At 42.0% G+C, this 25,596-nt stretch overlaps 1 protein-coding gene across 3 annotated transcripts in view; it reads left to right on the top strand.

Annotated features, from left to right (window-relative positions):
• The first annotated feature begins 513 nt into the window (after positions 1–513).
• The window catches only part of LOC129863796 (GDNF family receptor alpha-2-like), an 82,293-nt gene continuing 57,210 nt past the window's right edge, over positions 514–25,596 (top strand). The window contains exons 1-3 of one of the 3 annotated variants that reach the window (XM_055936052.1): positions 515–1,079; positions 1,270–1,379; positions 6,756–7,055. In XM_055936052.1, the coding sequence (XP_055792027.1) occupies positions 1,340–1,379; positions 6,756–7,055 (340 nt within the window). In that variant the 5' untranslated portion in view covers positions 515–1,079; positions 1,270–1,339. Of the gene's footprint in view, positions 1,380–1,777; positions 2,018–6,755; positions 7,056–25,596 lie in introns of those variants that run through there. The other 2 variants (XM_055936053.1, XM_055936054.1) reach the window with 2 other exon arrangements.

Raw genomic sequence — 25,596 nt, 5'->3', positions numbered from 1 at the left:
AAAGAAAAATAAACAGCTTTTTAGCAAAAGCAAGTACTGGTTGGGGAGTGGTCTGAGTGGGGAGGGTAAAATTGAAAACTATCTGTTATTGGCAGAGAGGTTTGGAACTCTCATTCTTACAACATTATGAAATCAGTTACTCCCCAACCCTGTGTTTGTGAGTGTGCGTCGATTACCCTCGCTCGGTTTGATTAATGCCCTCCACCCCAGGTCATGCACCGTCTCGGTTCACTATAGAATAAGTGTACGTGTGTATAGAGGCCTAAGAGTGTTTGAGTGAGTGTGTGTTGTGTGAAGGACGGCTACTCTCATTGCATTCATAGTGACATGCAGAGCCCATACATTCATGCATGTGAGTGGGGTGGGGGGGGGGGGGGGGGGGGGGGGGAAGAGAGAGAGAGAGAGAGAGAGAGAGAGGAGAGACAGGAGGAGAGAGGGAGGGAGGGGAGAGACGGAGAGAGAGAGAGAGAGAGAGAGGGAGAGAGGGGAGGAGAGAGAGAGAGAGAACAGGAGCTGCTTTTCTCCTGCAGGCAGACTTGAGGCTCCTGTTGTGAATTAGAACTCTCCTAGATCTATTACAGGTTGAGTGTCTCCCGGGGAGGCTTGTGTAGGCTACCATCACATAGGCTACACACTCCCGGTCTCGGAAGTTTAATTATTTAATGACATCTGGACTAAAAAGCCATCAGCTGCCTCTGTGAGACGGGAAGAACAACAGAGTTAGAAATAGCATACTGCTGTCTGACGTCCTTCTCTCCTTCCGTCCACTCCCCCCCCCACCCTCTCTCTCATTCTCTTTCTCTTTCGCTCACTCAAGCGCACATACCATCCTCCATCACACACTCACAGAGGAAAGTTTGACTGCGTGTGGCTTCTGGTCAAGGATAGAGCGTTTTAACGGAATCCTCTAATCGAAGTCAGAGAGGAACGCGCACACTCAAACCTTTTAGCGGACACCGGACATTCAGTCAGTCAAGCAGTTTGTTGGCCTCTGTCTCGCATGGACGAACGTTATTACCTGGGAAACTTTGGATGATTTTCAACAATTGCTCCTTCCAGAGAGGATGTTAACATTAACGGTCCGTTTCACATGAAAACACCCTGTCAGAGTATGTGTGTCTGTGTAGCCTGTGTGTGTGGTTTCAAATGAGGACCTGCGTGTGTTTGTTTTTGGTTTCGTCCTGCACGGCTGTGGTTTTTGGATTATTAACCGGTGAGGAGCAGTGTTAGAGATGTTTCTCTGTTTTAACGATTTACCAATTTATTTAGCCGTTAACGGCTGACCCGGAAAGTCCGCATTCCGCCTCGTGACTTTGGGATTACTGCACTGGAACCTGCAATGATTCTGTTGAACGTTTTCAGCGTGCTGTTTCTGCTGGGTGAGTACACACACACACACACACACACACACACAGGTAAGAGGGCACACACACGCATGCAGACGCACACACACGCACGCACGCAGACGCACACACACGCACACACAGGTAAGAGGGCACCCACTCAACGACCAAACATTCAGTTAAGGACATACCAAGAACTCATGCCTCCACCCACTAAACAATTAGGATTCTTTGGGAAGCGTGGTGGTTTTATGTGTAACCATAAATACTCAATGATCTTCAACAGTTTTTTATTGTTCAGGAAAGGTGCTTTGCTCTTTCAGTGATAATTAAAATATAGGGGAGGTGGCTAATTAGCATATTTTGGGGCGTGGCTTTGTCACTGCTCTTTTTGTGCAACCGTGAGTGATGGTGTCATTCCAATGTATCTTTAGAGTTGTGTTATGCCAGTCTATTTTGTAAGATGGTGTACAGTGAGATGACATAAGGCAGAAAGAAGAGCACGATGTTCAGACCGAAATACAAGTAGAGAACTTTCTCCTTTGAGTCAAACAGGAGACGTAATTACATGTTACTCTCCTGAAAACCCAGAGCAGACGGCGGGTAGTGAACTCTCTGAAATTTTACCTGACAGATGTGAGGTGAAGGCTTCCGAGCCTCAATGCAATGATGAGGTAAATGCCCAGTATGACTCTGGCCCAGTGGGAGTACGTCTTGTGAAGATAGTGGATCCATTCCTTTTGGCAGATCTGTTTGTGGTATAAGCTGGGTGAAGAAGGATTTGGGGTTTTGTCAAGAAGTTAACTTTTTGTGCGTCTGCTGGTCAGAATGAGAGGGCACTATGTGTTTCAGAATGAGGGTTGTGTCCTTTGCTCTTCGGAGTAGAGCGCCGCTGAAAGGAGTGATAACTGGAGTCCCCGGTGTCTGTAGTAAAGGGCCAATGCACTACCTTCGTGAATTTTTGTAATCTTTTTTTTGTTTCTTTATTTTTATTCTGATTAATTAGCAGGAGCTGCAGCACCCTCAGCTATAATGGCCATTAATTGTACCGCACAGATGGAATGTAAACCCCAGAAGATTTAATTGGTGGAAGCAGCAGAGGTGTTTTGGGGTGTCAGAGATTTTAGTGTAGAAGAACTGCAGGGGGTTTTGAGAGAAGGGGTTCCAGCCTCCCAGGCCGATGGCCTGGTGTAGGATCTGTTAGGGCCAAAGTAGTGGAAGGGGGTGGTGGGGTGTGTTGCTGATAGTGGTAATTATATATGAAGAGTATTGGTGGTGAAATGTCCTATATTTACATTGGTGGTGAAATGTTGTTTATTTTCCATTTTCCATTTTTTTTGAGACCATATGTGCAATGCACTTTCCGAACTGTGAAAGGCAGCAATGCGCAACAAAGTGTCTAGTCTGACGGAAAACCACACATGAATAAGAGTATTATTAACTTTTATATATGACTATGACCAGTGACAGTATCTTGTGAAAGACTCGCGTATTGCCTTGTGTCAATTGAAAACGATTGACTAAATCATTTAGAACGTATGACCATGGTTCTTTATAGAACCTTCAAAAAAGGGTTCCACCATGGTTACAAGACAAAGAACCCCTATCTGGTACTATTTAGAACCTTACTTTTTTTGTGTGCACCTGGTGCCTTGCTGCTGCAAGGGAAGGTTTGTGATCTAAAGGGATGTTGATAAAAGTAGAATGTATAGCCTATTATTTGATAATTATGTGACCTGATGTAGTAAGCATCTAATGGTGATTCAGTGTAATATATATCAAACATAGTTCTTTAGATGGTAAAATATGGAGAGACGTTCAAGCTCTCCTGTCTGGTAGGAGCTGACGGTCAAAGGGACAGCGCATGGGGCACGTTCCCTCCGTCTCAGCTGCTTGCTAAAGTGTGTGTGCATGTGAATCTGGTTGCCTCTGTGTCTGGCGACTGCATGGGCTCGCGCGGCAGAACTGTCCTTGGTGCTGAAATCTGTTCACGGTAGTGGCACTAGCCTGTGGTGTGTCACATTTTTGCCTTTCACGTGCAACCTGCATGTTTTTCCAGTCAGGCACACTGTGTAATCGCAATTAGTTTTTTTATAGATTCATCTAGAACCCATTACTCACAAATCCAGAAGTTTACGCTGTTTTCCTATATTTACATTATTTACATTTTTGTCATGTTTTGAGGTGATCTAAAACAGGAAAGAAGAGAGAAAGGGGAGGGGTGAGAGATGAGAGAGAGGGATATGAGAGAGAGAGAGATTGGGATAGAGAGAACAGGAGGGAATGGATAGGAGAGGAGAAAGGAGAGGAGACAAGAGGATGATTGGCGAGAAGGATGGAAGAGGTGGAGGATAGAGGAGAGGTTATTTCCCCAGACAGTATTTGACACGTTCAGAGAACTCCCTTGTAAACAGCATGTAGCCAGCTCTATTCTGCTACCACATATACACACACACCAGTAGCATAGCCAGAAATTCGTTGGTGGGTGGGCCTGCAGAAATGTTGTTTGCACAGTTCAGAATTGGCTCGGCAGGCCTCTCAGTTTAACTGGGTCCCATCCAGGATATCGGCTGAACTAATTGGGGTGGTGGGGGAACTAATAGTCTGATTCGTGACAATATTATTAATAGCCTATATTCATTGTCAAATTATGAGTGAAGATACTGATGTTCAGCATGTGTATTTGAGGCAGCGAACAGAGCCATGCTTTTTTGTTATATACCAAAATGCAAATTCTTCGCATAAAGTTCCATGCAGTCCAGACCTCTTGAATTAGACAGACCATCTAACAGAAGAGAGTCTCAGGTTCATAATGCACATACACGTTGATTTTAGAATCAGTGTTCCACAGGTATAAAATAAAGGAGTGTTGACTGTGATTAAGGCAATGGACTATGAGCTGTCTTGTTTGCTAACTGAACAAATTCAATTGGCAGTGTCATGGTGCATGTAGGCACAGAAGCACAGTGACATCATTTCCTCAATGCGCAATAAATCCGTAATAAATCCATTTAATACACCATCACAAAGAAATGTATGATTTTGTTTAGGCAGGTCTTAAGAAACCTTATGGTGCAAAAAAATATGTATTTCAAATGACCAGAATAGAAAAATAAAGGCCAATCAGAGCAGATTTTTGTTGCATTAGATTAGGCATACACTCTCTTACACCAAACAAAGGGAGTGATAGTAGGCTACAATGTACAGCACAGTAAACCAGTGCAACATACTGAAGGTCACTGAAAGAACCAGGAAAAAAAAAAAACATAGAACTGCCATCATTGTCAGACACAGCAGAAGATGACAGGGCTTGGTGTTGAACTTTGAAATGATATCATCATAAGCCAAAGACTCAGTCAGTTCTCCTTCAAAAGAGAGCAGTGGCAAATTGTTCAAGCGCCCTGTGAGCATGGGTGCCCTGTTGCACGTTTTGCTCCGATTGGCAGTGGAGAATAGACATTCTACAGTGGCAGAGTGATTATGTCTCGAAGAAGACTGTTCATGTTGGGGAAAATGTATTTGGGACAGGTATCAAGCACCTCGATGAGTGTCTTGCAATGTAGAAGTGATGCTGCCCTATCAGGGCTCATCAGAGTTCCATTCTTGGGTTGTTGCTCCAGTCGGTTTTTTAATCTCGGGATCATAGCTGCAAGTTAATTAAGAGCCTCCTGGTTTTCGTGGTGCCCACGCAATAGCATGTACTGCTTGGCACATAAAAGCACAATATCTATTACAACTTTGATGTGTGCTCGACTCCTTTCAATGAAGGATGCTGCACATGCCTCTGTTGACCTGCTTAAGAATATTTCCACATCTTGACCGATGCCATTCTTTGAAGGCTGTGGCTCTGGCCACTGCAGCAATGTATGCTTTGCTGGCTTCACCTCTTGAGGATCCGTCCCTTTTTTTCCAATTTTTGCCTAAAATGACATACCCAAATCTAACTGCCTGTAGCTCAGGTCCGAATGCAAGGATATGCATATTCTTGAAACCATTTGAAAAAAACCACTTTGAAGTTAATGTAGGAGGATATAACACATTAAATCTGATAAAAGATAATACAAAGAAAAAACATTTTTATTTATTTTTATTTTTATTGTACCATCATCTTCAAAATGCAAGAGAAAGGCCATAATGTATTATTCCAGCCCAGGTACAGTTTAGATTTTGGCCACTAGGTGACAGCAGTGTATGTGCAAAGTTTTGGACCTATCCAATGAACCATTGCGTTTCTTTTCAACATTTTGTGCCAAGACTGCCCAAATGTGCTTAATTGGTTTATTACTACATTTTCAAGTTCATAACTGTGCACTCTCCTCAAACAATAGCATGGTATTCTTTCACTGTAATAGCTACTGTAAATTGCAGTTAGATTAACAAGAATTTAAGCTTTCTGCCAATATCAGATATATCTATGTCCTGGGAAATGTTCTTGTTACTTACAACCTCATGCTAATCACATTAGCCTACGTTAGCTCAACCGTATCGCGGGGGACCCACCGATCCTGTAGAGGTTAACACAAAACTGTCTGATATGCTTCAAATCTTTAAAACCAATCTTAATGAACCAATCCTCCATATCCACATCAGGAAAAAGGCTGAATTTCTGGCTATACAAAGCATCTCTTGATATATTATATATTTCATCCATTGAAATGTTTCTATCCTTGCCCATAATCGTCAGTGTTGCAGGGAAAGCTCACAGTTTGTGCTGAGAAGCAGGCTCGTGTATTGCCGACAAGTCTGCAGGTTCTGATGAAGCCGGGGCAAGGGCTGTGGCCGAATGGAACTGAAACCACAAGTGAAGTGGTTTCAGTTCCTTCGTCTTCGGGGTCAGTCGTTGGTGGCTTCGGGGTCTGTCTTTGGTGGCTTCGGGGTCAGTCGTTGATGGGTTCGGCTTCGCAGTCAGTTGTTGGTGGCTTCAGCTTCGGGGTCAGTCATTGGTGGTTTCGGGGGTTAGTCGTTGGTGGCTTCAGCTTCGGGGTCAGTCATTGGTGGCTTCGGGGGCAGTCTTAGTGGCTTTGGCTTCGGGGTCAGCCATTGGTGGCTTCGGGGGCAGTCTTAGTGGCTTTGGCTTCGAGGTCAGCCATTGGTGGCTTCGGCTTCTAGGTCAGTCACTGGTCGCTTCGGGGTCAGTCGTTGGTGGCTTCAGGGTCAATCGTTGGTGGTGCAATAAGATGCTCGGGAGGAGACCACCTATCCTGCTCTTCTATATGTGGTCGCTTCAAAGATTTGAACAGTGAGGTTTGTTTGTCAATTTTACTTGTTTTTGTTAGCCAAGTTGGCTAGTGAGTCTTGACTATAATTATGATCTTTCCCCCCAGATGCTGTGTGGGTAGGGGGTGTTAGTGTCAGGGTTAACTATTATTAACATTATGACTAATCATTATTCCTCCTCTCTCTCTGCTGCAGGGTGTGTGTGTGTGGTGTGTGTGTGTGGACATGGATGGAGGGAGTCCCTGGAGTGCGTGCGGGCATTAGAGCTGTGTAACGGGGACAGCCAGTGCAGCTCCAGCTACAGGATTATGCGTCAGTGCCTGTCAGGCGGGGCGCAAGATCGCCAGACCATGCTGGCTAGCAGGGAGTGCCAGGGTGCCATAGAGGTCCTACAGGACTCGTCACTCTACAACTGTCGCTGTAAGAGAGGCATGAAGAAAGAACTTCAGTGTCTGCAGAACTACTGGAGTATACACCAGGGCCTGACAGAAACCGGTGAGTTACCTGGACTACGCAGGAGGAGGGAGGGGGTTGCCTGGAGTGCATCTGCTGGCTCTGAACTCAATGCTCCCTTTGTGTTGGTGTGTATTGTGTGTGTGTTCACGGTGGCTCCTCACACACACACACACACACACACACACACACACACACACACACACACACACACACACACACACACACACACACACACACACACACACACACACACACACACACACACACACACACACACACACACACACACACACACAAACTCTCTCTCTTTCTGGGCACGGGTAGCTGGCCTAGTTTAGTGGTTGCGGTAGTAGGCCTCATTAAGGAGTTTCTCTCTTTGTTCTCCCTTCCTCTCTGGACATTTGCTGCCAACACAAACCCACAAACACATGAACACACATATGACAATGCACAAACGCACACACACACACACACACACACACACACAATGGCATACACACTCTACCCCTCAGCATGACTGGTGGCACACAGAGCTCAAGGGCACAGACAGAGAGAGAGAGAGCTAGAGAGGGAGCTTCTAGGTGACTGTTATCAGATGTAATACATCTGTCACTGTGGCTTCCTGTTTTGCCCATAAAGAAAAATTAAAATGCTGTGTTTATATAAGCATCCCAGCTTTGTGTGTGTGTGTGTGTGTGGGGAGGGGGGGGGGTCTGTATTATACTCTAGTATTTTCAGAAATATACTGGCTCCCTAAACACATAGAGGGAGGAGAGGAATGGAGAAGACAAGGAGGTGAAGAGGAATTACCAATTACCCCACCGAAGACATTCTTTAAAAAAGTATACTCAGTTATAACAGACTTTATATGGGCAAGTAAAATTCATAGATTCAAAAGGAAAGTTTTACATCTTCCTAAGTCTGAGGTGCTTTAAACCTTCCAGACTTGGAATTGTATCAACTCCCCACCCAGGGCTTTTGCTTGTGACATATAGTTAAATACACTAATGAGGAACAATGCTTACATCTTGAAAATCTGCAGAATCTTTTCACGTGTCTATTTTCAAAGGATAACGCTAAGAACATGAACAACTTTATAGTATAACAATATGGAAGAAAATGAAACGTATTCTACAAGAACCAATATCATTCCCTAAAAACACAACCTTATGGAACTATCCTTGGATAACTTTTCAGAATTCACCGATACGTTGGCCCACATGGAAAACTAAAGGCATAGAAACCATAAATGACTTGGTGTCAGGAAATACATGTATTTCCATCATAGATTTAAAAAGTAATTTTGGACTGAACAATGTACATCGGTTCAAATACAGTGCATTCAGAAAATGTTCAGACCCCTTGACTTTATCGACATTTTGTTACAGCCTTATTCTAAAATTGATTGAATAAAATGTTTTCCTCATCAATCTACACACAATACCCCATAATGACAAAGCAAAAACATATATTTTTTAGATTGCTGCAAATTTATTAAAAATAAAAAACAAAAATACCTTGAGCTCAGGTGCATCCTGTTCCCATTGATCATCCTTGAGATGTTTCTACAACTTCATTGGAGTCCACCTGTCATAAATTCAATTGATTGGACCTGATTTGTAAAGGCATACACCTGTCTACATAAGGTCCCACTGTTGACAGTGCACGTCAGAGCAAAAAGTATTCATCTGTGGAAGGGTACCAAAACATTTCTGCAGCATTGAAGGTCCCCAAGAACACAGTGGCCTCCATCATAAATGGAAGAAGTTTGGAACCACCAAGACTCTTCCTAGAGTCTGACCAATCGGGGAGATGGTCCTTGGTCAGGGAGGTGACCAATAATCCGATGGTCACTCTGACAGAGCTCCAGAGTTCTTCTGTGGAGATGGGAGAACCTTCCAGAAGGACAACCATCTTTCGCAGGACTCCACCAATCAGGCCTTTATTGTAGAGTGACCAGACGGAAGCCATTCCTCAGTAAAAGGCACATGACAGCCAGCTTGGAGTTTGCCAAAAGGCACCTAAAGGACTTTCAGACAATGAGAAACAAGATTCTCTGGTCTGATGAAACCAAGATTGAACTCTTTGGCCTGAATGCCAAGCATCACGTCTGGAGGAAACCTGGCACAATCCCTACAGTGAATCATGGTGGTGGCAGCATCCTGCTGTGGGGATGGTTTTCAGAGGCAGTGACTGAGAGACTAGTCAAGATCGAGGGAAAGGTGAATGGAGCAAAGTACAGAGAGGTCCTTGATAAACCTGCTCCAGAGCTTTCAGACTGGCGTGATGGTTCACCTTCCAACTGGACAATGACCCTAAGCACACCGCCAAATACCTATGCAGTGACACTCCCCATCCAACCTAACAGAGAACAATGGGAGAAACTCCCCAAATACAGGTGTGCCAAACTTGTAGCGTCATTCCCAAGGAGACTCGAGGCTGTAAACGCTGGCAAAGGTGTTTCAACAAAGTACTGAGTAAAGGGTCTGAATAGTTAGGTAAATGTGATATTTCAGTTTTTTGTTTTTTTATACATTTGCAAACATTTCTTAAAAGCAGTTTTTGCTTTGTCATTATAGGGTATTGTTTGTAGATTGATGAGAGAAAAAAACAATTTAATCAATTTTAGAGTAAGGCTGTAATGTAGAGAAAGAGGAGAAAGTCAAGGGAATACTTTCCGAATTACATATCACAAAATTTCGATTGAAAATATTTTGGACATCAGAGCAACCTTGAGGGAATCTTATTTTAGTCAGAAAAGAATGTCCATATGATACCTTGCAGAGAGCCTATCCAATTGAAAATCTCTTAGAAAAAAATATAAACTATTGGAACCAAGACTTAAAAAGAACTGATGTTGGCACAAGATGGAGGGAAAGTTGCAGCATAACAAACACAATTAGAGTAAAACATTTTTTTCTGTTTAATCAACTATAAAATAATGTAGAGAATTCATAAAATGAGACAAAATGTACAAATTTTACAGCACAACGGCAGAGTCATGTCTTAAGTGTAAAACCAATAATGACTCAATAATCCATGCTTTCTGGGAACGCTATAAAGACCAGAAGTTGTGTGCGGAGCTATTCATTTTTATGTAAACTGTAACGGCCGTCTAATGCCTCCTCCTCGGATGAGGAGGAGGAGTAAGGGTTGGACCAAAACGCAGCGTTGTATGCAGACATAATTGATATTTATTGAAGACAGGACGAACACGAAAAACACTTGGAAAATTACAAAACAACAAAACGACGTAGACAGACCTGAACTTGAGAACTTACATAAACACGAAGAACGCACGAACAGGTAAGACTAGCCAAACGAACGAACAAACGAAACAGTCCCGTGTGGTGACACAGACACAGGAACAATCATCCACAAACAAACAGTGAGAACAGCCTACCTTAATATGGTTCTCAATCAGAGGAAACGTCAAACACCTGCCTCTAATTGAGAACCATATCAGGCAACACATTCAACCCAACATAGAAACACATAACATAGACTACCCACCCAGCTCACGTCCTGACCAACTAAACAAAGTAAAACAAAGGCAAATAAGGTCAGAAACGTGACATAAACTTACTTTTAATCCATCTGTCTGCATATTTCGAGACATGGGTGTGTAGTGAAAAAACATATACTATCAATCAATCCGCCATGTATGCCCAATGGAAAAATTGAATTATGTATTTAAATTTTGAAAAGCAAGGGCGACCGAGAAAAACAAATTGGTACAATTTAAGGCCAACTGGCAAACAATAATGCAGGCACTAAGGATGGGGAAGTTACCATGCGGGCGTGGGCAGATTAGCTGTAGTCATTTTTTTTGTATGTCTGTAAGTTGTTATTCGTTTGTAAAATGTTGTATATGGAGTGAAAAAAAATGAAAAAAAGGGAAGAAAAAAAACATGTTGGGGGGGAAAGGAATACACAAAGCCACATGCAAACATATTTTTGGGCCTTCTTGAGTAAGGCAGCTTCAAAATGCAGGTGTTTCAGCCTAGCTCAGTGCTTTCTGTGGTGTTGGGCTGCCAACAGAAAATACAGAGCATGGGGTTGGTAATGTTCTAAGTTAAGGTTGTGTAGTAAGCTGTTAATAGCCCATGTGCCTCACCCTAATAATTAGGTATTATTTACCCTCATAACTTGGCCTACTGTTCTGTTCTGACTTGGTTGTGCACATGTAGCCTATAGCCTGTTTTAGAGAAATGTCATAATTTAATATTCTAAGAGCTTTCACTGTCTGCTTATATCCCCCCTTTATTTATCCCACAGTTCTGACTTGGTGTACAGAGATAATACTGTAATAACGGCCCATGTTCTGAATTCTGTCACTGTACATTTTAAAAGTGCTGAACAAATAGTTATATTTGTTACATTAATGTCTTAATCGAAATTACGGATTGCCTCTTATCCTCTCACTGTTTCCTTATGCCATAGTTTGTATATCTCAATTGTCAGTAGAAACCATATTCGTTTAAGCAAGTCAACCATACCTGCTATATTTTTTTTTTCAAGGCAGTAAATGAGGCTGAATGAATTGTTTCGCAACCAGACAAGGCTCCGCTGATAGCCAGGTGTACATGTGGTAAGGATTCACTCCATGGTTCTGAAAAGAAAGCTCTGGCAGTTTTTAGGCACCGTTTGTCATCGTTATAGTGCAATTAATGTATTGTTTAGTGTTGTGTAGTGGCTTTGCTGGAACGAATTAAACTTTTTTTCTTTTTTGCCCCACCAAGATGTACATGCCAACATCACCACTGGGAACCATAATGACTCTAAGAACCCTTTCAGCTCATCCATGCTTCTTTACAGTTTACAAAACGGTTCTTTGCTCTTTTAGTGATAATTAAAATGTAGGGGAGGCGGCTCATTTGAATATTTTGGGGCATGGTTTGCTCAGGCAGGTAACCCGTGATACAAGTCAGTATTCAATGTCCATCCATGTCTGAGGACGTTGGGAGATGACGTGGTAGCTAGCCACTAGCGGCAACAGTGAGTGCTGTTACCTTCAAGTAGACGTCGTGGACGGGAACGGTGGACGGGCATAAGAATCTGCCACTGGTTGCATGTTTAAATCCAGCGATATATATATATTTTTTTTTATATATATATTTGTTTTAAGCCTATTGCAAACCTTAACCATTCGGAGTTAATGTCCAACCTTCACATTTGAACGATACAGAGAAGTAATTAAGCACTACTTAATTTGAAGTTTGAGAGACATGGATGAATGTCTAATTCTGACCTGAGACTGTGAGAGCTAGTTGGGTTTGCTCACAGAAAACCGTAAGTGATAGTGTCATACCAGTTTATCTAATTTCGTGTTATGCCATTACATATTATGTATGACCATGGCCAGTAACGGCTTCTTGTGAGTGACTCACGCATGGCCTTGTGTCAATTGAGAACGTTGGACGAAATCAATCAGTGGTTCTCAATTTTCTCCTCAGGGACACCTGCTGTTCCAGAGGTAGCTCGCTTGATTGAGTTTGTAAATTAAAACACAAAAACATAATGGTTCTAAATAGTACCAGATAGGGGTTCTTTGGGTTGTAACCATAGTGGAACACTTTTTTGGTGCTATATAGAACCTTTTTTAAATGGTTCTTTATAGCACCACACAGGTTCCATTTAGAATGTTATGAGTGTTGTTCTTTATAGAACCTTCAAAAAAGGGTTCTGCTATGGTTACAACCCAAAGAACCTCTATCCGGTACTTTTTAGAACCATTATGTTTTTGTGTGTAGGACAGCGTTTCCCAAACTCGGTCCTCGGGACCCCAAGGGAGGCACGTTTTCCCCCAACACTACACAGCTGATTCAAATTATCAAAGCTTGATGATTAGTTGATTATTTGAAATCAGCTGTGTAGTGATAGGGTAAAAAACCAACTGTGCCCCCCTTGGGGTCCCGAGGACCGAGTTTGGAAAACCCTGGTGTAGGAGATAGGAAGGGAAGACAGAAGAGAGGAGAGTGGAGGAGAAGATTCATAAAGCTCTGATATATCTGTTAGTGCTTTTAAACCCTGTCAACAGCTGGAGGAAAACACAATCCGCATTCTGTACATTAAATAACAACAGAACAGATGTGTTTACATACCAAGCATATGTTCACACAAATGTTAACTACGGTTTCTAATGGCCTGAGTAAACTGTAGCTAATCAGGTGAGTCATCCTAGCTTGTTATGAATAAGTTGTTTTTAGGACTCCCTGGGTTGCCATTGTGTCACACCCATTATTTGTTGCTTCCCATTTACGGGTAGTGTTTGACATAATGCAAGCACACAACGTTTTTCTAAAATGATCAGCAGCCAAAACTTGTCTCAGAAGATGATAGGCTCTGGTTCTACTGGCATGCATTGAAATGCATGGCCTTTTTTGTGTCGTTCTTTTGCAAATGACTATGAATTCACAGGCTTATTTCCTAAAACTTGTTAACACCATACCTCATATTAAGGTGTGGGAAATTAATTGTGTGACAAGAAATAACTAGCAGGTCTATTAGGCTCCAGCAGCTAGAATGTGTATGTCCACAAATCAACTGAACATGGCGTCATTCAACACCAGACAACAGAGAGAGCTGGCTGCTAATACATAAGAGATTGTACAATAGATTGTTTGTGAGGACATTACCTCTGCCTATGACTTACAATTAAAACCAGTAAATGAATCATCGGCGGTGCTCACTGCTAAAGTGGATACCTATTCAACTGAAGTGTAAAGACTGGAGAAGACAGCCAATGTGACAGAGGTGTGACTCCATGACCTGGAAACAGCGCGAGCTAAGTAGGAAGGGATGATCAAGCGGAAACGGAATCACTCAAACATCATTTCAATGTGCGAATCACAGGATTTGAAACTGGCGAGGAAGCGCGCAAACCAACTTCCTTCAGGAGCAATCATTTCTACGGGCAGTTCGGGCAGGAGAAGCTGGGTCCAATGCCGCTGATGCAGGGAAGGGGATCAGCATCTACCCAGATCTCAGTGCCGAACTGATAAAACAGAGAGACCTACAGTGAGGTGAGATCCCAGCTACACAAGATAAACCTGAGATGCTGCTTCATCCACCGGTAAAACGAATCTTGACACTCCAGAACACAACACACACAATTTCCAATGCCAAGGAAGCACATCAAACCCAACACACAAGGGGACAAGCTGACAGATGGAACCACATAACTAGCTCATTATTCAGCTATGCAATCCATGCACAATCACGCAGCGTAGCCTATGGCTATGATGTTGCCCTCAGCATAAGACAATGATGAGGACACCCCCTAATGTTTGGGTACAAGGAGCAATATTACTATTATTGCTGAGTATTGGACTTGTCATAATTATATTAGCCTATGGTCCAGGACATTTACATAGTGATGACACCATGTCAATTACTGAACAATTGACAATATCTGGGGGTGTCATAGGTACTGGGACTGCTTTCTTGTGTGGCTACAGCACATTGAATCCATTTGGGCTAAATATGACAAAAAGTCGATAGCTATCCCCGACAATTTTTGGTTTAATTTTGTATTTATTTTTTACTACTAGTGCCGAGAGATGGCCATTCCGATGTGGGCTACTTACTGTAAGTGATAATGCCAGAGAAGCCGATGTTTGGAAGATATATTGGCACGGGTTTTATTAGGCCCAAGACGAAGTCGAGCAAACACCGGTTTCGAGGGAATTATAACTTTTAGAGAAGGGGTTACCAACATATTTAAATAATGATTAACATATTTTCATTAAAAACATTATTTTGATTAATTTATTCATACTATCTAATCCTTCCACGAGATATAGTCACAAATGTAAGGTTGCTACCCAAGCCGACTGGTCGGTCGTTCGTATTTATTTGGATACATCCATAACGATGAGCTGATGTGCCGCAAATTTGCCTCACATAGAAAATGTGCTCACTCATCAGTTCACAAATGTTAGTCAACAACACAGCTAATACAACCACATCAAACTAAAAGCTGGAAAGACTACAAACTAGCTGCACTTGGTTTCATTTGAACTTTTTTCAATTGACAATTCTTTGTATACTGTATATCCAAGAAAATGATGCCAGCTGATTCATGATTTAGACTGGCTGAGAAACACTGCCTGCCTGTCTGTCTCATCCCGACTCCGAACACGTTCATTACTACGGGACAGCTGGAGATTTGAATATTGAAACAATGTTGCAAATGTCGGAGAGACAGACAGCAAGGTTTATCTTCCCGTGTTGCCAATTAATTTTCAGGGGAAGTTTCTAGAGGCAAGTCGATTTGTTGCTAAAAGTTGTTAAATGATGTTGTGATGTCATTGCATGATGACATCATTACGTAATAACGTAAAACTGCGTCATTACGTAGAATACACAATAATGTTACTCAAATTGACTGGCCATCTCGGCAAAAATCTGATTTGACATTTGTTCGTTTAGATTTGTTTGTTTAGTATCACATATTTTTATTTGTAAAAGTAATATAAACACAATACATTTCATATGATCAGATATTTATATTTTTAAACACAACACATTGAATTTTTGAACAATTACACATTATTGAACAATTACATTTTATTTATTTTGTTTTTAACTAGTAAACCTACACATTCTGAACAATTATAGTTTTAAGCAGTGTATTGGTAGTTAGTTAACCTTTATAGCGCAGGCATTCCGCTAGCGGAACCCCTCGACAACATTCCGCTGAAAAGGCAGCGCGGGAAATTCAAAAATACTTTTTAGAAATACGTAACTTTCACACATTAACAAGTCCAATACAGCAAATGAAAGATTAACATCTTCTGAGTCTACCCACCGTGTCCAATTTTAAAAAGGCAGCGAAAGCACAACATATGATTATATTAGTTCAGAGCCAAGTCAAAAAAACACACAGACATTTTTCCAGACAAAGTTAGGGGTCACAAAAAGCTGAAATATAGATAAAATGAATCACTAACCTTTGATGATCTTCATCAGATGACACTCATAGGACATCATGTTACACAATACATGTATGTTTTGTTCGATAATGTGCATATTTATATCAAAAAATGTCAGTTTACATTGGCGCGTTACGTGCAGTAATGTTTTGATTCCAAAACATTCAGTGTTTTTGTAGATAGCCACAGAAATCCCAGAAATACTCATAATAAACATTGATAAAAGATACAAGTGTTATTCACAGAATTAAAGATAGACTTCTCCTTAATGCAACCGCTGTGTCAGATTTCAAAAAACTTTATGGAAAAAGCATAATCTGAATACGGCGCTCGGAGCCCAATCCAGCCAAATAAATATCCGCCATGTTGGAGTCAACAGAAGTTAGAAATAACATTATAAATATTCACTTACCTTTGATGATCTTCATCAGAATGCACTCCCAGGAATCCCAGTTCAACAATAAATTATTGATTTGTTCCATAAAGTTCTATAAAGTCCATCATTTATGTCCAAATAGCCACTAGTTGTTAGCGTGTTCAGCCCAGTAATCCATCTTCATGACCACGACGTCCAGACAAAAACTCAAAGTTCCGTTACAGGTCGTAGAAACATATCAAACGATGTATGGAATCAATCTTAAGGATGTTTTTAACATAAATCATCAATAGTGTTCCAACCGGAGAATTCCATTGTCTGTAGCAAAGCACTGGAACGAGAGCTAACTCTGTCGGGAGTGCACGTCACGAGCCTGAGACACTCTGCCAGACCCATGACTCATTCAGCTCCCATTCCCCCCTCCTTTATAGCAGAAGCCTGAAACAAGTTTCTAAAGACGGTTGACATCTAGTGGAAGCCTTAGGAAGTGCAACTTAACCTCATAGACACTGTGTATTCGGTAGGCCAAGCTTTGAAAAACTACAAACCTCAGATTTCCCACTTCCTGGTTGAATTTTTCTCAGGTTTTCGCCTGCCATATGAGTTCTGTTATACTCACAGACATCATTCAAATAGTTTTAGAAACTGCAGAGTGTTTTTCATCAAATACTACTAATAATATGCATATATTAGCATCTGGGACAGAGTAGCAGGCAGTTTAATCTGGGCACGCATTTCAATGAAAATGCTGCCCCCTATCCCAAACAGGTTTTAACATGCTACCTTTTTTTTTTTTTTTTTTTTTTTTTATGGGGGGGTGGATCAGCTTAATATTGCGGAAAGAATGTTGCTTCCAATGTAATTGTCTGCATCATTTCCAATCCCCCATATTTTTTTGGGTAAATATATATATCCATTCACGTATGCATACATATACACACATATACATACACATACCTACATAGACATACATAATTTTTTTAAAGAGTATACCTTTATTATTATTCCCCGCAAACTCTACCACCGATCCCCCAATTGGAGTAAACTGATAAACATTTCTGTTTTTACCTTCAATTTATACATCTTATACACATTTTACAGACTTTATAATAGTTCTCTCTTGTTTGTTCTTAGTCCTTCCTCTATTTCTGTTGTCCATCCAGTTTGATTTCCACTTGTAACTGTGCTATTTCACAATAGCTCCGCACCTATACACATTTCACAGATCCCGTATGCCCTACATTGTTTATCTTGTTATTAGTCCCACCCTTCAGCTCCACTCAACCTTTCCCATCTATCTTCCAACATCATCCATTTCGGATTTTTATTTGCCATATATTTTTCAACTGTGCTGTGATGCTTCACAAAAGATTTGAATCTTCCTATTCTCATAGCTTCCACGGATTGTAAATTAAAAATAAATTTTTTTGCTAAAATAATTATTATATTATTGATTGATTGACTATGGCTTTAACATGCTACCTAACTGATCAACAATTGTAGGTACAAGCTAATAACAAGGTATATATGCTATCTTATTGAACAAGCAACTTAACTCCAATAATGATGTGTGCACTTAGGCATCTCTCTCCAGCTCTCTCCAGGTTGTTGTGCTGGTTGGCTGGCTAGCTGCTCAATGGTTTACTCCAGATATTGCCACTGTTCTCGCTCACACTGCAGTGCACACTGCCACCATCAGCTGTGTGTCTCCGCCAGTTCCAGAAAGTCCACTCCTTGCATACGTACTGTAAATATGATAAATCATAGATTGGCAAGGAAATCCTCTTAATTTTCACTGTCCAACTGCATTGTCACAGAGCTGGAACCAGCAGACGAGGATGGAGTGGCCTTAAAGCTGTATGCTGCTGTGGTGCCAAACTGCTGCAGAACTTCACTTGGTAGTTTATGCTGGTAACAGGTATCACCATACAGCTTCAGTCCGTACCGCACAAGGAATATGGAGTTGAGAGTGTGCAGTGACATTCTATTTCTTAACTTTGACTTGACCACACTCATTTGGCTGAACAGCCGTTCAAACTCCGCATTTGAGTGTGGCAAGGAGAGGGCAGCGAGTGCAGCTTTGCACAGTTCTTCAAATGGATTTGACCCGGAGAAGTCAGTGTAGTTATTCACTTCACTCCAAAACTTGACTGTATTTTCAGTTGAGTTCCACCTAAACAAATGGATGTTTCTCCATTGGGAAACTATTTTATCAACTGTTTGGGGCTGGTACCCCAGTAGCTCAGCTACATTAATAATTTCAGTGATGCCTTTAATTGTGCTTTAGCGTTTCCTTAACACTGAACAAGGCCATGTTTCGCAAGGCTTCAAGGTTGTCTGGGAGCCTTGCTTGCAGCTCCTTGCTTAAAGAAACAATGTAGTTGATGCACTGTCTCCGAATGACCTTTTTGTCCTCTGGCGCAAGACTGAGATGGTACACCGTGCTCTCTAAAAGGTACCCAAAGTATGGTGATGGACTGAGATGTCCATCAATGGCATCTTTCAGGACATCAATGTTTGCCATATGGTTGACTGCCCTGCTGCAAATTGATGTTAAGAGGTATACCAGCTTCTCCAAAAGCTTGACAGGATCTGTTTGCTCTCCCTTAAATGACTTCACTGCAACTTGTACGTCAGACAGGATTGATTTAAAGAATGTCAGGTAGACATAGTTGGTCTTGTCCATGTACATGGCGTGGCGCACATCCGCCATGTAGCAATGCTCACTGGCCTTGGTCAACTCAAAGTGGAGTTTCAGTTCTTCCCACTTTCTCAATATATGAGTTACTGCAGGCTCAATTGATAGCCAACATGTGGTACAAACTTTGGTGATCTGCAGTGGTTTTTGGCCACAATTAATGGTGGCATACACTGCTTTGTATGCCTCGCGCCGTTTTGTCGAAATCGAAAACCAGTTGTAGGTTTCCCTGATTATTAAGTACTCAACACTCCTAGGAATGGTTTCTTTGGATGCTGCACTGACAGACAATCGTAAAGAATGGCACACACAGTCGATGAGTACCAAATTGGTCAATGCACATTCTTCCTTTAAAATCCTGTGCACCCCGTTGTGCACCCCAGTCATCACGGACGCATTATCAGTGCCAATACCCTGAAGATTCTCTTTTTTAAGGTTACACTTCTCAAGAAACTCAACTACCTCCTTTGCTATTGATCTGGCATCCCCCCCTCCAATTCAACTTACCCGAGAAATGTGGACACAAAGGTTCTTCTTTTAGCACTGAAATACCGAATCACCACACCCAGGTATTTCGAGACACTGACATCAGTGGACTGAACTTCTCATCCCCCACATCTGATGTTACACTTTTGAGAAAATAAGGAGCCAGTACTCCCCTAACCATTTCTGTGCACTTGGTGCGGTACATTTGGAAGTTGTTGTTGCCACAGAATCTGAAAAGGCAGCTTTGCAAGCCACACCTAAATGGTCTCATGCTAGCAGTGAACAATGCTCCGCAAAGGCCATTGCCATAGTAGCTTCTGCGCTTTTGCAGTTATCCACTTTCTTAACCAACTGTGGCAATGTAGACTGCGTTGCGGCGTTGTACAGTTTTGATTTATTTATATACTTTGCTGTAGCACAATGTTTTTTGATGTCATATATTTTTGCAAGCATATCTGATTTGCAGTACGCACAGTATGCCCGACAATCATACTCAATTACTGGCTTCAGCCACCCTTTAAATTCAGGTACAGACTCCCACTCTTTTCTGTACTTCTGGCTGTACAATTTTGATTGAGACATGTTGATTGATGTTGTAAGTTCTGTTCAAGATCAAACATTTGTGACCAACTATATTCATTGGGTTCGTTTCATTGAACGCATACTACTGATGCTGCAGTCAGCCAACAATGACTTGCAATTTGCTGAAATTGCTGCTGGCCTACTGCTGCCCGTGCACGAGCTGAGCGCCTGCTGCTGATGTCACTCACAATGCACTTTTGCAGCTAGGCACATGTGTTGTGACTGAGTGTGTGACAGAGAAAATCATTTTTGTGTCATTTAGAGGGAATATGCGTGCATTTTAGCGTTTGAGTCACTTTTCAAAAGTTGCTAAAAGTTCAAAATACATTTTTAAAAGTAATGAAATTTGTTGCTAGGTGCTGTTCGAAAAAAGTTGCCAGGGTAGTCTGAAAAGTTGCTTAATCTAGCAACAATATTGCTAAATTGGCATCACTGCATGTAGTGTAGTTAGCTAGCTCAAGTTGACACAAACCATTTCCGTCTGTTCTAAATTGCTCATAAATATCTTGCTGTCCAACTGAGAAAAAAATCACCCAGAAAATAATTGTGATGATGGCTTTTATGTAGGGTACAATGCAGCCTCTGAGTGCCACAGAGAATAAACTGAGTGCAGATTCTTGACCGTTTTTACCATTACTACAGAGAAAATGTTTTATTTCTAGCATTTCAAAAGATATTGACAATATTATTACTGGTGTAGAAATTATTAAATTAAACTAGAATGCCAAATGTGTGCAAAGCTGTCATCAAGGCAAAGGGTGACTACTTTGAAGAATCTCAAATATAAAATATATTTAGATTTGTTTAACACTTTTACTAGTATTCTACATTGTAGAAAATAGTAAAAATAAAGAAATACCCTTGAATGAGTAGGTGTGTCCAAACTTTTGACTGGTACTGTATGTCTTAAGACCAAAAATATGCTGCTTCAGAGATTCCATATGTTAAGCTACAACCCTGTAATTATAGTGCAAAGGGAGGGGAACCGAGGAGGGAGGGCTGAGGCCTAGGGAGGAGGGGGGCTGGGGAAGGGGGGACGGGGAAGGGGAGGTGGGGGAATGGTTTATAGACAGGGTCTTCTCGGCGGGAAGCAACCAATGGTTGTGTTTGCCTGTGGACCCTACTTATATTTTACACCCATGGGCTTATCAACACTAAAGATAACAATTACATTGTAGACAAACAATGGCAACACTAGCTATTCTCAGAAACCATATTGATATAGCAATGCTCCAAGAAACACTCCTGCTCCAAAAGGACACATAGAATAGAGAAGCATTTGTACAAAATGGCTGCTTTTTTATTAGACCCAAACAAAACTAAGGGTGTAATCGTAATGATACATAAGAAACTCAAAATCAACATCCTTGTTAAAGGCGTAGACCAAAAAGGCAGAATCACTTTCCTTAAATGTATACAAAAAGAAAAATATCGGACATTATATCAAAATATGTTTATGCTCCAAATTCATATGAGCTTACGTGTTTTTATTATCTGAACAGCATATAGTTAGAATTAACTGAATTCCATCTGGCTACTGGAACAGACACGAATGCCATGCTGAACATGCAGGACAAATCCACTAAGACCAACTACAATCCACAGGCAACCAATGGTCTCCAACACATACTCTCTGATTACTTCTGAGTTCTTAACCCTTAAGCAAAAGAGTACTCTTTCTATTCAATCAGGTAAAAAACATTATCCCAAATCGTTTTCATACTATCCACTCCTCTATTTTCTTTAATCAAAAAATGGAACTTTGACATGAGCCTATCTGATCATCGTGCCTACTACTGCCACAAGATGGCACTTTAATGTATCCTTACTACAATATCCTACTTTCTGTGAACAATTCGAAAAACAGAATCGAATGAATTCAGTCGATGATCCTTGGATTTTGTGTGACGCTATTAAAGGTTTTATTAAAAACAATACAACTGCATGTGCATCTGGGTTGAATAAATCACAATTAAAGAAGATATCAGAATTGTAAAAGTTGGTAACGACATTAGAGCATTCTCAATAAACACTTTTTTCAGACCAGGTAGCAACTACTCACTCCAAAGTCAAGACAGAAAATTATAATGTGCCGGAGGAGATGGCTGCCGTTTTACGGTCTCCTAATCAGTTGTGCTATTGTGTGTTTTTTCGCATTATTCGTAACTTATTTTGTACATAATGTTTCTGCCACCATCTCTTATGACCGAAAAGGTATCAGGACAGCGATTACTCACCTCGTACTGGACAAAGATTTTTTCTTTAACAAGTCGGGCGCAAAGGATTTACTTCAGACACCCGACGAGGTCCAAATCCCTTCCTTTAAAAGTTTTGAGCTGATGCCACGATCGTTTGTGGTAGATGGTGGCAGATTATGGTAAATTGCAGCATTCAAGCAACAATGGCTGACAAATAACTCGCCATAGAACTCTGCGGCCGCCAGCAAGCTGTCCTGCAGTACACCACAACTTTTAAAGGAAGAACCACAGTACCAACGGGACATTAAAAACTGTAATATCTTATGTTTCACCGAGTCATGGCTGAACGACGACATGAATAACATACAGCTGGCGGGGTTTACGCTGCATCGGCAAGATAGAACAGCCGCCTCGGTTAAGACAAGGGGTGGCGGTCTGTGTATATTTGTAAACAACAGCTGGTGCATGAAATCTAATAGTAAGGAAGTCTCAAGGTTGTGCTGGCCTGAGGAAGAGTATCTCAAGATAAGCTGTAGATATTTACCAAGAGAGTTTTCATCTATATGTTTCGTAGCTGTCTATTTACCACCACAAACTGATGCTGGCACTAAGACCGCACTCAATGAGTTGTATAAGGCCATAAGCAAACAGGAAACCGCTCATCGAGGCGGCGCTCCTAGTGGCTGGGGACTTTAATGCAGTGAAACATATACCTAATTTCAACCAGCATGTTAAAATGTGCATCCAGAGGGGGAAAAAACTTTAGATCACCTCTACTCCAAACACAGAGACGCGTACAAAGCTCTCCCTCACCCTCCATTTGGCAAATTTGACCATAATTCGATCTTCCTGATTCCTGAATACAAGCAGAATTAAATGAAAGCAGGAAGCACCAGTGACTCAGTCAATAAAGAAGTGGACAGATGATGCTACAGGACTGTTTTGCTAGCACAGACTGGAATATGTTCCGGGATTCTTCCGATGGCATTGAGGAGTACACCACATCCGTCACTGGCTTCATAAATATGTGCATCAATGACGTTGTCCCCACAGTGACTGTACGAACATACCCCAACCAGAAGCCATGGATTACACGCAACATCCGCACTGAGCAAAAGGGTAGAGCTGCCGTTTTCATGGAGCGGAACTAACCTGGACGCTTGTATGAAATCCCGCTCTGCCCTCTGACGAACCATCAAACAGTCAATACAGGACTTAGATTGAATCGTACTACACCAGTCCGACACTCGTCGGATGAGGCAGGGCTTGCAAACTATTACAGACTACAAAGGGAAGCACAGCCATGAGCTTCCCAGTGACACGCGCCTACCAGACGAGTTAAATTACTTCTATGCTCGCTTCGAGGCAAGCAACACTGAAGCATGCATGTGAGCATCAGCTGTTCCGGACGACTGTGTGATCAAGCTCTCCATAGCCAATGTGACAAGACCTTAAACAGGTCAACATTCACAAGGCCGCAGGGCCAGACGGATTACCAGGATGTGTACTCTGAGCATGCACTGACCAACTGGCAAGTGTCTTCACTGACATTTTCAAACTGTTTCTAACTGAGTCTACAATACCAAAATGTTTCAAGCAGACCACCATAGTCCCTGTGCCCAAGAACACTAAGGTAACCTGCCTAAATAACTACTGACCCGTAGCACTAACATCTATAGCCATGAACTGCTTTGAAAGGAGCTATGTTTGGACTGTTGTTCATATTTTGCTGTGGTCTAGTGTACTGTGTAATATATTACTTTCTTGTTCTGGACACTTCTCCCAGTCATGGTTAGGGTTGGGACTGCCTCTCTGGGTGTTCTGATGCTTCTAACTTGGAGTTGTATGCTCATGATAACATAACTACAGTATTTCACCTTTTCATTTGTATATTATTGCTTACTAGTTGTGTCCAATTTGGTAACCACTCCCTCTTCTAATTAGGGCTAATTGGAAAAGCCTTTCAAAAGAGGACATTGTATTCTCCCTTTTCTGTACTCCCTGACGAAGGCCATGCAGCCGAAACGCATCGGTTTTTAACAACTTTGTTTCTATTGAACATGCCATACTAATAAAGGCATTTTAATTTATTATATGAAGAGTGCCTTGGTCCTCCTTTCTTTTTGATGCTTTGAAAGGAGATTGAATCAACACCATTATCCCAGAAACCATAGATCCACTCCAATTTGCATACCGCCTCAATAGATCGACAGATGATTCAGTCTCTATTGCACTCCACACTGCCCTTCCCACCTGGACAAAAGTAACACCTACGTGAGAATGCTATTCATTCACTACAGCTCAGCATTCAACACCATAGTGCCCTCAAAGCTCATCCCTAAACTAAGGACCCTGGGACAAAACACCTCCCTATGCAACTGGATCCTGCACTGCCTGACGGACCGCCCCCTAGATGGTAAGGGTAGGTAATAACACACCTGCCACGCTGATCCTCCACACGGGGGACCCTCTGGGGTGCGTGCTGAGTCCCCTCCTGTACTCCCTGTTCATTGATGACTGCATGGCCATGTACGACTCCAACACCATCATTACGTTTTCCGACGACACAACAGCGGTAGGCCTGATCACCAACAACGATGAGACAGCCTATAGGGAGGAGGTCAGAGACCTGGCCATGTGGTGCAAGGATAACAACCTCTCCCTGAACATGATCAAGACAAAGGAGATGATTGTGGACTACAGGAAAAGGAGGACCGATCTCCTCGAAGGGGCTTTAGTGGAGCAGGTTGAGAGCTTCAAGTTCCATGGTGTTCATAATCACCAACAAACTAGCATGGTCCAAACACACCAAGACAGTCATGAAGAGAGCATGACATAGCCTTTTCCCTCTCAGGAGACTGAAAAGATTTGGCATGGGTCCTCAGATCCTCTTAAAGTTCTACAGCTGCAACATCTAGAGCATCCTGACTGGTTGTATCACTGCCTGGAATGGCAACTGCTCGGCCTCTGACCATAAGGCACTACAGAGGGTAGTGCGTACAGCCCAGTACATCACTGGGGCCAAGTTTCCTCCCATCCAGGACCTCTATACCAGGTGGTGTCAGAGGAAGGCCCTAAAAATTGCCATCCTAGTCATAGACTGTTTTCTCTGCTACCACACGGCAAGCGATACCGGAGCACCAGGTCTAGGTGCAAAAGGTTTCTTAACAGCTTCTATCCTCAAGCCATAAGACTCCTGAACAGCTAATCAAATGACTATTTGATAGACTATTTGCATTGTCCCCTCCCCTTGCCCCCTTTTACGCTGCTGCTACTCTCTGTTTATTATCTATGCCTTTTAACT

This window comes from Salvelinus fontinalis, chromosome 10 (genome assembly GCF_029448725.1).
Source record: "Salvelinus fontinalis isolate EN_2023a chromosome 10, ASM2944872v1, whole genome shotgun sequence".
Lineage (NCBI taxonomy): Eukaryota > Metazoa > Chordata > Actinopteri > Salmoniformes > Salmonidae > Salvelinus > Salvelinus fontinalis.
The sequence above is the reverse complement of the archived record's forward strand: the minus strand, read 5'-3'. Positions and strand labels throughout refer to the sequence as shown.